At 40.7% G+C, this 14,459-nt stretch overlaps 1 protein-coding gene across 4 annotated transcripts in view; it reads left to right on the forward strand.

Annotated features, from left to right (window-relative positions):
- The first annotated feature begins 6,267 nt into the window (after nucleotides 1-6,267).
- The window catches only part of GEMIN8 (gem nuclear organelle associated protein 8), a 28,722-nt gene continuing 20,530 nt past the window's right edge, over nucleotides 6,268-14,459 (forward strand). Inside the window, exons 1-4 of one of the 4 annotated variants that reach the window (XM_032680542.1) lie at nucleotides 6,724-6,820; nucleotides 7,615-7,715; nucleotides 11,018-11,057; nucleotides 13,819-14,275. In XM_032680542.1, coding sequence (XP_032536433.1) covers nucleotides 11,055-11,057; nucleotides 13,819-14,275 — 460 coding nt within the window. In that variant the 5' untranslated portion in view covers nucleotides 6,724-6,820; nucleotides 7,615-7,715; nucleotides 11,018-11,054. Of the gene's footprint in view, nucleotides 6,287-6,710; nucleotides 6,821-7,614; nucleotides 7,716-11,017; nucleotides 11,058-13,818; nucleotides 14,276-14,459 lie in introns of those variants that run through there. The other 3 variants (XM_032680543.1, XM_032680544.1, XM_032680541.1) reach the window with 3 other exon arrangements.

The following is a 14,459-nucleotide window of genomic DNA, read 5'->3' on the forward strand; positions in this document are numbered from 1 at the left end:
AGCTTAGCTGAGATGCTACATAGGACTTTGTCTCCTGGAGATGCAGATCTTCAATGACTATACAGGATGGACAGGTACTTCAGCTGGAAACTTGATAGGAAAGTTGATAGAATAAACGCAGATACCAGTACAAAGGTTTTTCAGGTGACTCTCTGGGGCACCCAATTGACTCTCTGAGTTGAACTGAAAACACAGACAGGGCTTTCAGCTTTGGATCCCATCTTGTGGATTAAGGACTTAAAAGTCATCAACCTATGTCTTTTACTATTTCTGTCTTTTTTTTTTTTTCCCTCTCCTCCCTTTTAGTTAATACCTCTGTCACGTTTAGGTGTCACAGATCTAATGTTGATCCCTAAGGAACTACCCTGGAAAATCTCAGAAACCCTGATACTAAAGAGCCACATGGAGCTCCTCAGCTGCAGGAGACTTAGAAGTAAGTTCAGATGTCACTCTTACATTTAAGCTGTACCTCTCAGGGCTGTGCTGGCCCCAAAGCCAGCAGGTCATTTCAATCCTTGGCTGATAGAAGAAGCTGCTGATTCTGACTTTGCTGGTTTGCAATCCGACTGCACCTAACTTAAGAGCCACTGCCATCTCCTGCCCTTGTGTCCGGAATATTCTGTAGTGGCATAACAGGCATCTTGTCGTTCTCAGTCCTGTGGAGGCTGAGCAATGGATTTGCAGTATCAGGCAGCTTCCCCTTATTTGGAACAAGTTAACATGACTACACATCTAATTATACTCTTCACTACTTCTCAGTGCAAAGTATCTGTGACTAAAGCCTTTCATAGTAGTAGAGGATATAGATAACACAGAGCAAGCCTTTTGCCTTGTGAAAGGCCTCCTGTAGCAGGGAAATCGGTCAGCAACATTCAACCAATGTTGTCAGTCTCAGGATCCAGGTGCAGCTATGTGTAGAATTACTATCACCCATTGTACTGAGCACAGCCATCTACAATTATGGAAATTCCAAAGGTCATGGAAACACCGTCACTGAGGCAATCTGCAATAACAACTCAAAGTGGCTCACAAACAAGCAGCCAGCAATAATAGCTGTGGACACAACAGGTAGGTATAAGAAATAATAGAAGAAAGACAGAAGTAGAGGAAAGATGGAGGGCAGTGCTAGCAAACCAAACACCTACAAGGCCTGACAAGGTATGTAGCTGAGGGATTTTAACTGATCTCAAAGTGTTATTTAGCTCTTCTGTGACTAACCTCTGGTCAATCAAAACCTGACTTTTAAGTTTATGCAGAAGTTAACACATACACAATGATGAACAAACCTGATTCCAAACCACAGGATTTCCACAAAGTCTTTCCACACATACATGCCTATATTTTCTTGGAATCTGCATACCCATACCTCTCAGGCAGTTCGTGATATTTCAAAGACCAATAGAAGAAATAAATAGTGAACAAAGCAAACCAATAAAAAACTACAAATTCTTTTAGGATGCCAGATGTATCCCTAATATACCTTGTTTTTCAAAGCAGAGGGGGAAAAAAAACCAACAAGAAACCCCTGACCAGTGCTTTATTAAAACGATGAATGTTATTTAGTCATTACTTATCCTAAATAATTTGCAAATTCTTACAGCACTAACATACAATTGAGTGGATTAAATATTAGTTTGGGGCATTAACTTGGATATCATGAGTTTTGTGGAATAAATTCTAATAATTAGGGGGGCTGGTATTTCAGTATGTCTATATGTGCATTCCATATGCATTTGGGAATCTTTTGAGAGTTAGTAATGTTACAGAAACTGAAGGAGAAAGGGAATAATGAAGGCAGGCAGAGGGTCAGTTTAAGCCACATACAGTTTGATTCAACACACTGTGTTGGGGCCACATTCAGATATGAGGAGCTCATCTCAACCACACACTTACTTTGTAGGCAGTAGCATTTAGGCCAGGAGAATTGCTGATAGGGTGGAAGCTACTCAGCCTAGACAGAACAAGCACAGGATTTAGGAAGAGATCTGGTCCCATCCCTCACTGCTGTTGTTACTTCCATTTGACTACACAATCCTTACCTGATCTGATCAAGGCACAGAGTCTCTCCTTGGGCAAAGGAATCATATGGCCACATATTCTGATGTCTTTACAGTCTTCAATCTTGCCATAATCTCTTCACATGTTACCTACTGACTGCCTGCATTTAAAGTGCATCTGATGTTACTAATGAGTTTTCTCAAGTAAAAATAATTGATGACAAACGTGAAACAATTCAATTTTTTTCTATATAAGAGAAACATCTGTATTTTCTAATTAAAAACTCTAAGTGTTGTTGCTGTACAATAATGCCAAAATTAACAAAGATACATAAAATAAATCCAATTACTAAAGACCAACAGAATGAAATTCAAAGACAAGATGAAAATGTATCATTATAATGTTTTATTGTATGTGTATACTAAACACAATTACCACATAACATTCTAATCTAAATCATCATAAACTTCTATGCCATATGTTCCAGTGTTAAGTGTCCAGGAATAGAAATTTAAGAATTGGCTGAAATTTAAGAATTTGCTTTTCGGACTCTGGAAATCTGCATGGTTCAAGATCCTTTTGTTTACTTTCAAGAAAAAGGGAGAATTTGTGCCATCTGAAAGGTGAGAGAAGACCGTATATTTTAGCAAGCCAGAAATACAAGAGTCAGAGCTATTTGGCAGCTCTTTTACTCCTTCAGAGCAACCAGTTTAGAGTCCCCCTGCATTGCTGTTTTAGGCGGAAGGTTCTGCATTACCGCTTACAATGCTGCCATCTATTGACGTCCGTGGGCTTTTATCTCTTCTAATCTATTTTCCCTCAGCAACTTCTTGCACTTTTATTGTTTCTCGCGATGGGATTTATCTGGCTAAACATAACACAACTGCAATAAAAGCACCTTGTGAGAATTGCCTCAGGCTTCCTCGAAAATCAGTGGAAAAAAGCCCTTCTGGGGTGTGATTCATTTCTACCCAAAGTAGATAACCAACATATATCAGATGAATAGCACCCAAAAAGCACTACTGTGCTTTGCCCGTGGCTATAATGGTATCTGAAGAGTGACTAGCTCTGGTCTAGAGATCACTGTCAGACTTTAAGTAAGCACATAAAGACAGCAAAACAAATGCTACCTCCTTACCCGCTGATGAAAGTTTTCAGAGACGCTGCTGATTTTTAATTCATTAACTTGTATCCATGTTCAGTGAGGCCACACGTGCTACAAAAGAGACATGCTATCTATCTACATCTAACTTTGAATAAGAGTAACGTCATTTGGTGTAGAAATCCAGCTCCACTTCTTATTTTCTTTGGCAGTAAAATCATCTTTAAGATATTCCTACGTGTCCCCCAACTCTGCCTCTGGTAGCCTGTCCCTCAGAAAGCTAGAGGTGATTAAGAGAAGTCTCACACGTAGTTTTGTGCACACAAACACATGCACACACTCCCTCCCTTCCACACCCCCTGCCCCGAAAGGGATATCAATCTTCTGTAAATTTTATGAATTGTAGATTCAAATTATACAAGAGCTAGACCGAAGTAGGATCTGTTTTAATCCAAACATCCAATTTGCACCATGGTTGGAAATCTGCTACAAATAATGTATAATATGATTTTGTCTTAATAAAGGACAAGCAGAGTCAATAACTGCAACACTTTGGCCAGTCAATAATTAGACCACAGTTCTAAAGGTGACTTTTCTTAGATTATATTTTGAATTATATTTAACTCAGTAGAGCACCACTTCAATAACACAATCTTCACAAAATAATGGTCTACATACAAATTCTCATAAGTTTAGCAAAAGTACATTTGTGTGCAGCAGATGCATACTTTTTGAACAGCAGTACAAGAAAAATAGGTTACTGCCTACTTTCCAACTTCCTATCATTGCCCCCCTGTTCTGGAAACTTCCACCCCTTCAGATCTGATGCTCAGAATGCTGTTTTCAGCTTATATAATCAGTAAAGTGCATTGCAGATTTAAACTTTCTACATTTTTTTACAAAACTCCAGTCATTAAACTCATTGCTTCTTAAAGAATAAGTTAATTAAATTAATTGGCTAATTAGTGAACCGGAGTGGCTGACAAATGCTTTCTAAGATGTCCAGACTTGACAACTTCATATGCTGCTTCTCATGAAGAAATTTCCCTACTCTAATAGCTGGTCTAGTCTAACATTTCACTCTCTTGCCAGGAAACATTTGCCAGCAAATAATGTCCTTGTTTTCAGCCTATTGGAGCAACACTGAAAGCTGTAGAGAACACAGTCATGGGAGAAAGTAGTTCCAAAGGGACATGCTGCATTGTGGGACACCATTGATAAAACTGATCAATCAAACCAAAGCTCCCCTGTCACGCATCTGGCACTCAACCTGCAAGAGAAGATCTCATGTTGGAATAAACAGGAGCTACACTTCCCTCACCAACATTAGCTTTGAGAAATAAATTGCAGGGGTATTCACTCCATTCCAGACCCAGATTACATTTTTCATGTGTCATGGGTGTAGAAGAAAAGTATTTACTAATCAAAAATTAATGTGAGACCTTCTCTACTGTTGGGTTGTGTGAGGGCCTGCATAAGGGTGTTGTCTTTAAAAGCAAACTTTTATGCCAGGTTGCTCCTTCTCCTCTGATAAGGTAGACTTTAAACTCATTAATTATCTACGTGGGTTTCCAAGGAAAATACAGCTCTTGGAGCAGCAGATATTTTGTGGAGCAAAAGATTCAGAAGTGATCATGTGAAAGTGATCAGGTGAAATACAGAAGAAGAAATCAGTCTTCAGCAGGCAAGAAGTTCTAATCTAACTGTTCAAAAAAATGAATATAATCAGAGGTTTATTTAATGTAATATTCATTTATACCTTGTAAGATAGATAACTTTTTTTTGTCGTTCCAGACAATAACTGTGCAACCACAAATATACATAAGTAAGGCAGGTAGCAGGGAATAAGTAGGAAGCAGTGAACGAGGAGAACGTGCATTTTATAAGTAAGACTACCCTAAAATAATAGTCTTTCAAACTGAAATATTACAGAATAAGAACAGCATGATTCCATTTGCAAAATCTACATAGCGTTACTTGAAATCTTTGCTTGTGACTGATAAGGTTAATAAAACCAACACATGTGCCAAGTCTTTGTGCAGTGTGCCTCGATGCCTTTCTCCCACACAAAGTACAGCACTTCAGCAATAATTCGTGCCTTCATTTTAATATATATGTAACATAAGAATCACTTCATTGAGTCCAACCAAAGGCCATGCTCATGTGTTACAGCCCATCCATGAGTTGTCTAGAGAAGAGTACAAATGATGGGGTGGTATGGTCTGGTGAGAGTATTGTGCTACTCAGTACAGTAGAGCTGAGGGGTTTATTGACCATGAAGAAACACACAATAATATTATGGCACCTATGAGAGAACTGAGTTTGTTCAGCCTGTAAAAGAGCAGGCTTAGGGGTGACCTAATTGCAGCTTCCAGTATCTGAAGGGAACTTATAGGAAAGATGGGGCAAGATTATTTACAAGAGCATATAGTGACACAACAAAGGAGAATGGCTTCAAACTGACAGGGTAGGTTTAGATTAGATATTAGGGGAAAATTCTTTACTGTGAGTGTGGTGAGGCACTGGAACAGGTTGTTCAGAGAAGTTGTGGATGCCCCATCCCTAGAAGCGTTCAAGGCCAGGTTGGATGGGGCTCTGAGCAACATGGTCTAGTGAAAGGTGTCCCTGCCCATGGCAGGGGGGTTGGAACTAGATGATCTTTAAGGTCCCTTTCAATTCAAACCAGTGCATGATTCTATGATCCTATGATTCTATGTTAATAGCAGACAAATTTCACATAGATAATATGAAATGCTACACAGGGGAAAACACAATTGCTGTTCCACTGGCCATGACAGGTCCCCAAGGGGCTGTTCACATGAAAATACTAGCACAGTATAGAACCTGAACAGAAAATTTAGAGATTAATTAGGGAAACAAATAATAACCAAAGGGTGAAGTATAACAGTGCCACACCACCACCACCACAGCACATCCAGGTTTTGAGTAACACTTCAGCTTGTGGAGCACTGTATGTGCTTTGGGACTAGAGGCAATAATGAGGGACTGGGGGGGGAGCAGGAGCTCACAGCTTGTCCAGAGGAGGGCAACGAAGCTGGTGAAGGATCTGGAGCACAGATCCTATGAAGAGCAGCTGAGGGGGTTGGGGTTGTTTAGCATGGAGAAAAGGAGGCTCAGGGATGACCTATTGCTCTCTACAACTGCTTGAAAGGAGGGTGTAGCCAGGTGAGGGTTGGCCTCTTCTCCCAGGCAACTATGACAGGACAAGAGGCCATGGTCTTAAACTGTGCCAGGGGAGATTCAGGTTGGACATTAGGAAGAATTTCTTCACAAAAAGAGCGATGGAATGGACTGCCCAGGGAGGTGGTGAAATCACCATCCCTGCAGGTGTTTAAGGAAAGACTGGACGTGGCACTTGGTCTAGTTGACATGACGGTGTTCGGTCACAGGTTGGACTCGATGACCTCGAGAGAGGTTTTTCCCAAACTAATTTATTCTGCGATCCTGTGATTCTTTGAGCTTACAGCGCCACCCCCGTGAGGGGCAGGCGGTCCCACGGGGCATGTCCCTCCCCTCAGAGGCGGCTGCGGGTCCCGGCGGCGCCTCCCCGCGCACCACGAGATGGCGCCGCGGGGCCGGGGAGCGGCCGGGCGGAAGCGGCGGGGGAAGCTGCGCTCGGCCCCGCCGGAACGGAGGGAGGGAACGCTGGAGGCGGCCCTGCTTGGTTCCATTCGCCCGTCAGAGCCTCAGGCTGTCCGGGTGGGTGCGGGGACGGCGGAGGGTGGCGACGGGAGCGAGAGAGCCAAGGGTTCGGTGGGGAGGTGTGGGAGCCCGGGCGCCTGGCGGGGCGGAGCGGCGGTGGTTGTGGCACCAGGCGGTGGTGGTAGCACCATGCGGTGGTTGTGGCACCAGGCGGTGGTGGTAGCACCATGCGGTGGTTGTGGCACCATGCGATGGTTGTGGCACCTGTACGGGCGCGGGGCTTTTCCGTTCCTTTTCTCTGCAGCATGTCGGCCCCGGTCCCGAGGCGGCGGTGAGGAAGCTCGGGCGAGAGCGGTGCTCTGTGCGCTGGGGCCGGGGCAGCCGGGGCACAAGGCCTATGTTCCTGCCACTTCTCGGGTATAATTGTTTGCCCTGTTTGCAGAGGCGAGAGCTGCCCATCGCTTCTGTGAGCCTTAGAGTCACTGGCCAGAGTCTGGTCACGACACGTGTGCCACCAGGAAATGAACTATGCTTTCAAAAGCAGTAGTGGCGAAGTTTCATTCTTCTTCTTGTTTATAACTAAACTGACTGGCCATACACGAAACATAAGTTTACTGGGGCTACTGATAGTTGTACAGCTTTTAGCACTTTGCTTTTAACCTCTGACTTTTGGCCCAAATAGCTTTTGGGTTTATGTCCTGGACCTCAGAGAATAAAGACCCTCTTTTGGGTAGCCACAGATGATTACACTGTCTCAGCCTCTGCTCGAGCCAAAAGAGCCATAATAAATAAGCTAAAGCTTGAAAACATTACTTTGCCTTATGTGTGATTTGTATCCCTTCCATCCACAGCAATTGCTGCTGTTGTTGTAAGGACACTGGTGTGAACATCATAGTGGTAGGTGGGTCTTCACAGCACTCCTGTTGGGATGAGAAGCAGCTGTAACTCTGCTGAAAGTACTGGACAAGTCTTGTATTTACTGCCATTCCCAAACAAGAATGCAGTGTATAGTGTTGGGAATTTCTGCACCTTCTTTTTTAAGGGATATAACTTTTGCTGCCGACTGTCTCAGCAATCACAGGCTTATATTTCTCCATGGCTGTAACTAGGGCACTTCAGTATTAAAGTTAACGTCACAGACTAGCAATGCACAGTATTAATCTGAAGCACAGGATGTCAAACCGCTTTTCAGACATTTCCCTCTTCTGTTGGTAATTCTACACCAAGAATAAGCATCAGAAGTATAAAATTAAATAAGTGTTTCTGGGAGGATGCACACACTTGCTGAAATCAGGAGAAATGTTCCTGGGAAAGTAATTCCTGTATGCATATTCCAGTGTCACGTTTTACTGTGCATCTCTTAACTAACCATTGCCAGAAGCTGGATGCCGAGTTAGGGACAGCTCTGGCCTGACTGAAGACACGTCTCACAGCTGGGACAAAAGCAGCAGTGGGCTGAAGGGGTGGTCAGCTGTCTGTTGTTTGGGGCATTTCTGATTCAAACATAGTTGGTATTTTCAGGAAAGCTTTGTGTAAATGTGTGTTTTGAAACCTGCTGAATTTAATGACAGGTTAATTAATTAATCTTTTGTTGATCAGTGTTGTGAATAGTTGAACCCTCGCTGATCCCACACTGAGCTGTGAGTTGTCCCTGTCACCTCCAGCGTGGCCACCGTGTGGCAGCGCTGGATCCAGCACGCTGCTAGTCCCAGAGTGTGACTTATTTACTAATTTATAAACCCCAGTGTGTCATAGTTGCGTCTCACGATATGACAGACACGGTCTCAATTTCTGTTGACTCCAGAGAAATTAAATGCTGTCATTGCTTTGATCAGATTTGTTTATTTTCACTGATGCTCACCTGCCTCAAGCTGACAAGGGGACAGGCTTGTTTTGATGAAAGGGAGTACATCCCTGGTTAATTATCAATGGAGAAATACTTTAAAAATGTTGAAAGGAAATAAATAATAGTAATAAAAAGTTCTGTCATTAATGAGCAGCATAGGCAAACAAATCTCCTTCTCATTTTAAATTTTACAGTTGCTGGTGAATTTCATATGTTCAATTGCTTCAATATTTTATTTTTAAAAGTGTAAGTTATAGAAGTAGACCCATCACATTTGTTTTCTGCTGCTTGTCATGTTTCTGATTTTATATAGTTTGTTTTGGAAGAGTAATTCAGCTGAAAATAAAGCAAACTCATTTTTTAATTTAGTGTCCAGGCTTGCAGCATTGTTTTTCTCTGCTTTGTATTTGTAGTCTTATGTTTCATAAATTATTTAGGAAAATAATTAAAGTTTCTATATTTGGCAAAACAGGTTTTTCTTATTTGGTAAACTAATAAAGCTGGATACTATTACCAGGGTTTTTCCCCTCCTTCCCTTTCAGAAAGCATATGTACATGTTGTGTATTAAAAATAGAGTATCAGACTTCACCACTTACTGCTTTAAAAAGTGTATTTACATTAAGCTCAAACCTGATTTCTGTTTATGCTGAAGCTAGTTCAAAGAATGTTTTGTCGTGTAGGAATTAGAGTGAGCATGAAAGTTAAGCATGTACTTTTTCTGAAGTGGAAAATGAAAGAATCGGCTACATGGGCTTAGGTTTCTAAGTATGAGAAAAAGACATTATGACAACCTTTACAGCATCCAGATGTGTGTGGGAAAGAGACAAAAAGTATATGTGTACATCATGAGAGAGTGGAGATAAAAGTTTTGAAGAGGAACTATTGTTAGAAGTGAGATGCTTGAAATGCACAGAGATGGCACAGGGATCTTTTATGCATGTATGGATTTCAAGTGTTTTATAAGTAATCAAAGTGTTTTGTAGTGACCTCAGTGCTAGGTTTCCTTCTTCCTCCAAGCAGGCAGGAGAGAATAAAGTGAATTCACCTGCTTTGATTGCCTGAATCAGAGTGCCTGGATCTTCAGCCTTGCTGGCATGAGTTGTCCCATCAATTGCAATGGGACTGCTCGTGTATGTAGAGCTTCTTGTAGTTAGGTTGGTGATACCAGGGACTTGTGAGTTTGAGCTTAATGTGGGCTTTGGAAAGGACAGAAATTTGCCTTTGTGGTCGCTACGTGATTTGCATTTTGTTTGGATAAAGCCCATCCCATTGTCCTTTCACACAGTGTGACTGTGTGAGGCAAAAAGCTGCTCTTTAATCAGTGTTGTTACGTATGAGGCAGAACGCAACTGGTGTATGTACTGTATTCATATGCATTTTGAAAAATCATACTTTTATGCTTTTATAAATCCACAGCAGTTTTAAGTGCTGTCTTGGCTGTATTCCAGCGTTTCTGGGAAGAGTATTTGACCATTTCTTAGCCGTAGCGATAGGTACTTTAATATACTGAGTTTCTTTTACCTTTCACTGGCACTCACCTACCAAAGTTCAAGTTGGGGTGAGAGTATCAGGAGAAATATGTGGATGAAACAGCTAATGTCTTAATGTAATAAAATAATTGGCAAATAGGGAGGGGATCCAGAATATTTCTCAGTGATTCCTACTGGTAAATCACAGTGAAAATATTGGTAATTAAAAATCCCGCCTGGTGATTGTAGATGTTATGTTCTCCCTCTTTCCTCCCTTTTTCCTTCTTTTTTTTCCCCTTCATCTGGTTGCCCCTCTCCTTTTAGCCTTTTCCTCCCATTTAAAAAACGTGGCTGTAACCTGAATTGACTTGTGTTTTCTTTATGGGAGGCAGGATCAGAGACTGAAAAAGAAAAAAGTGAAATAAGGGAGTGTATGAAGTTATAAGTGCACCACAGGCTTAAGCAGAAATCTATTGCTTGAGTGTGGTCAAGATGGATTGAAACATTTAATGGCAATTGCTTCTTTTATACAAGCCCCTGTACAGACACTGCGAAAAAGGGAGAACAGTGTGTTTCCTTCAAGTGTATAATTTTTGTTTGGTATTAATTTGGAAAATAAAGGTTGTAGAAGCATGAAGTGTGAGAGGAAAATAGAAAAGAAAAAGATAATGGGAAAAGTGATCAGTCACAGCATTTTAGGCTGCATTGTGTGGAAGGCTCCCTTTTACCTTCCTTACTGTAATGGGTAATTTTAAGAAATGGGATTTTTACTGATGGTAATCAAAATATATAAATGAGAGACTTCAACTAGCCACAACAGAGAAGGTATGTTTAATAGTTGTAGGCCATAGTAGTTAAATATAACAAACTATATTCAGTGCCTGTGGCAGTCTTAATACATATATTACAAATTAAAAAGCTACTGTTTTCTTTTCTAGTTCAACTTGATCATCACCAGAACAAACTCTACAAGAGATGGTAAGAGGTCTTTATGGGTTTCTATGTGATAGCTTAGTCACATTTAAATACAAAATGCATACAAACACTTATTGAACTGTGAATGCAGACATGTAAAAATTAGATGTGAAAGTAGCTAAATTGCTTTGAAAATAGAATTCAGATTACAACAATGAGTGATTTGTCTACTCCTGGGAAGACTCCAGAGACATAACAGGAAAATAACAGAGGACTCTGATCATTTGCCTTAGATTTATAGCTTTTGTTTCCTTGAGGAAATCTCTTATTTCCATTTATTCCACAGCTGAAAAAGCACAGACACAGAACTGAGTTAGACTAAAAGTGTTCCTTTCCCTTTTCCACCCCAATGCGAAACATTTCTATAATTTCTTTTTTAACAGATGTATTTTTAAAATTCAGATGTAAGAGGGATTTTCAAGGGTCGCTTCCAACAAAAAAAACCCACAAAAAGTAGTTGGACAAGCACCAGGATCACAGTTCTGTCTACATGAACTGGCTTTTTGTCTTTCTTTCCCCTAAATTAACAACTGGAAACTAGTCAGCTAGACAAATCAACCAGCTGGATTCCAGAGCTTGCAGTAAGGTCATCAATGCCCTTTTTAGAAACATTGTAAAAGAACTGGAGAAAATTTTTGAGCTTTAAAAGAATGTACTGTCTTCTTTGGAGATACACAGAATGTAGGAGATACCTGCTTTTGTCAAGCTTTATGGTGTTTCAAAACTGGATTTTAAAGTATTTTAATATTTAAGGTAAAAAATAGATAAAATGTTTTAAAAGTAACCTGTGAATGCATTAGATTTGATAACAGGACATTCTCATCTGTCTGCTGAAGGATGAGTCGTCAGTGTGACATTCTTAAGCAAAGGGAAACAGTAATTAAAACATAGTTCATCCTAGCTTTTAGAGAGTTGGATGATTAAGAATGAAGAAATTCCATATGGAAGTCAGATGCTTTTCTTGTACCCACTCATTTTGGGAATAAATAATCTAAACTTCATGGTCCGGTAGCTGTGTAATGTTAAACCAAGAGGAGACTAGCAATGAAGTTTCAACTCCATGAATTCTTACTTTTCAGGAAAGATAAGTTGTATGCACTTTTAAATCATGTATCTGAGCTCCATAGCCCTTCACAAATAGGTTGTAGTTTTTGATCAGAAATATCTTAAGGAACGTAAGTTTGTTGTGGTGGGTTTTCTCTATGTAGTCTGTTAGCTGAAGGTATTTTGTTTCTGAGAGCACTTAGCAATGACCTTAAAAAGAGATAGCATTTATAGATCTCTTTTGGGATAATGGACTCAATTTTGGAGAAATGTGGCAGCATGGGAGTTACAATTATTATTCCAAACTCACTAGTATTTGCATTATTACCTGAGAAGCAGAAAGTGAAAACAAATGTAAGTAAACTAAGTTAACCTCTCTTGATAGTGTTAGCATTAAATGGAAAGTATTTCTTGGGTTTGTTTTTTCTGTTTTGCTTTGGGATTTTTTTCCCAAAGAATCTTTCTTTTAAGACTATAGAATGGTGCCAATCAAGAGAACAGACTTAAAGATTTTTTTCTTGTATGTCCTTTAAAAAAAAACAACTTAATAAAGGACTGTAAATGTCACATTCGTCTCTGAAAACCTCAGTTAATCTTGCCATAGTTTTGAGTGTTTGCCAAAATATGACTTAATTAAAATTTTCCAATTTGAAGTACGGGCTTTCCATTTTAGCCCAGATAAAAGATTTTCTATAGAAATTAAGACGTGGGGGGAAGGAAAAAAAAGATTTGCTGTTTAGTTTACTTTATGGTCTTCTTTTGAGATCCTTTATTATTGCACTTTTTGAGAGTAGGATGAGAAGGGAGATGAAATGGCTTGTATGAAAGGAGCTTAAGGCTAGAGGGACTGTGGGGCTTTGTAGTTGCTGGTGAGGTGAAATCTGAACAGCGTAAAACTGGTTTTTTTCAGAAAAACTAAGATTTACTGGAAGACAAGAGAAGGTGTGTTACAGTATGTTTCATTCTATAGAGCTGTTTTCCTCCGTACTTTATGAGTGACACTTTATTACCTCTTTTCATGTCTTGATTGCTGATGAGCACAAAAGGGAGATTTCCTGGCAGCTTGCATTTGGCCAAATACAGTCTTGTTTTTGATCGAGGCCATGATGGATATATGAACTTGTCTGAATTGCCATTTGACCTTTTCTGAGAAACTTTGGCAGGCAGAGGCAGGAAATATGTTACTGGATAAAATGAATGCCTTTGTTTAATATGGAGGAATTTTAATCTCTTGTGTTTTCTGTCTGCGGATTTGGAAATCAGGTGTGGGTTGTAATACCTACACCTTGGAATGGTTCAGTTCTTACAACTCACGCGAGTGGCTAAGGAATTGTGGAATATATCCACACAGCACATTCTCTAAAAAGAACTGATTCCCACTGTAGTAGCACGAACACTTGGAAAATACCTTCTGGATACTACAACTCCTCTATTGCTAGTTCTTCACTGGTGATTGTGTTGATGCAAAAACAATCTCTTGTAGGAGTAATGAAGTGTAGGAAGTAATGCACGTGCACTGTGTTGTCGTTTTTCAAGTGTGCATGTTTTATCATAGGTAAAGGATGACTAGTGATTAAAAGGCAGCATTGTGCTTGCATTTACAGTGTTTCTCCCTTAATTATTGTTTTTCTCTCTTCATTTGTGGCTCTTTATTAAAAAAATAAAAGGGGGGGTTCATTTTTTTTTTTGTCTTTCCCTCTCCCCCATGTTTTGGCCACAGGAAGACCCCGAGCCGTGGTATTCTCAGAAGGTGTACACGAGATACTGGAAGCACTATAACTTAGCCATGCGCTGGATGCGGAGGCACCAGAAAGCCTACAGGAAAGCCATGGAGTCCTTTTATCACCTACCATGGCATCCTCCTGCAGCCTCTCCAAGTAGCCACTACTCAGACTGGGATGGGAATGATCTCCCACATACCCAAAACTATTCTTCCCGCTATCAACCACGTGGCGGAGCTCTGTATGGTGGGGGAGCTCAGCAGTGCACAGGTGCCCACCGAGAGAGGGAGGATGCTGAAGAAGTCTCTGAAATGGAGGAGGATGCTGAAAGGGACTCCGAAATGGAAGAAGGCTCCGAGTCTGAAGGGGAGATAGAATATGACTTGAGTAACATGGAGATCACAGAGGAGCTTCGCCAGTTTTTTGCGGAGACAGAGAGGCACCGGGAAGAGCTGCGTAAGTCCACACTTGTTCTGTGTTTTCTGGTATTTGATGGCCCTAACACTGAGTGCTGGATGGCCTCAATTTTTACAGGTTTTGCAAGAATTCTCAGAAATAGGCACTGCAAGTGAGGAAGCCAAGCAGAATGAAGTAGGCAAAACTGATGGCTGCGCTTCAGTACCATTTATTAGAAATAAAT

The sequence above is a fragment of the Chiroxiphia lanceolata genome, chromosome 2 (genome assembly GCF_009829145.1).
Source record: "Chiroxiphia lanceolata isolate bChiLan1 chromosome 2, bChiLan1.pri, whole genome shotgun sequence".
Lineage (NCBI taxonomy): Eukaryota > Metazoa > Chordata > Aves > Passeriformes > Pipridae > Chiroxiphia > Chiroxiphia lanceolata.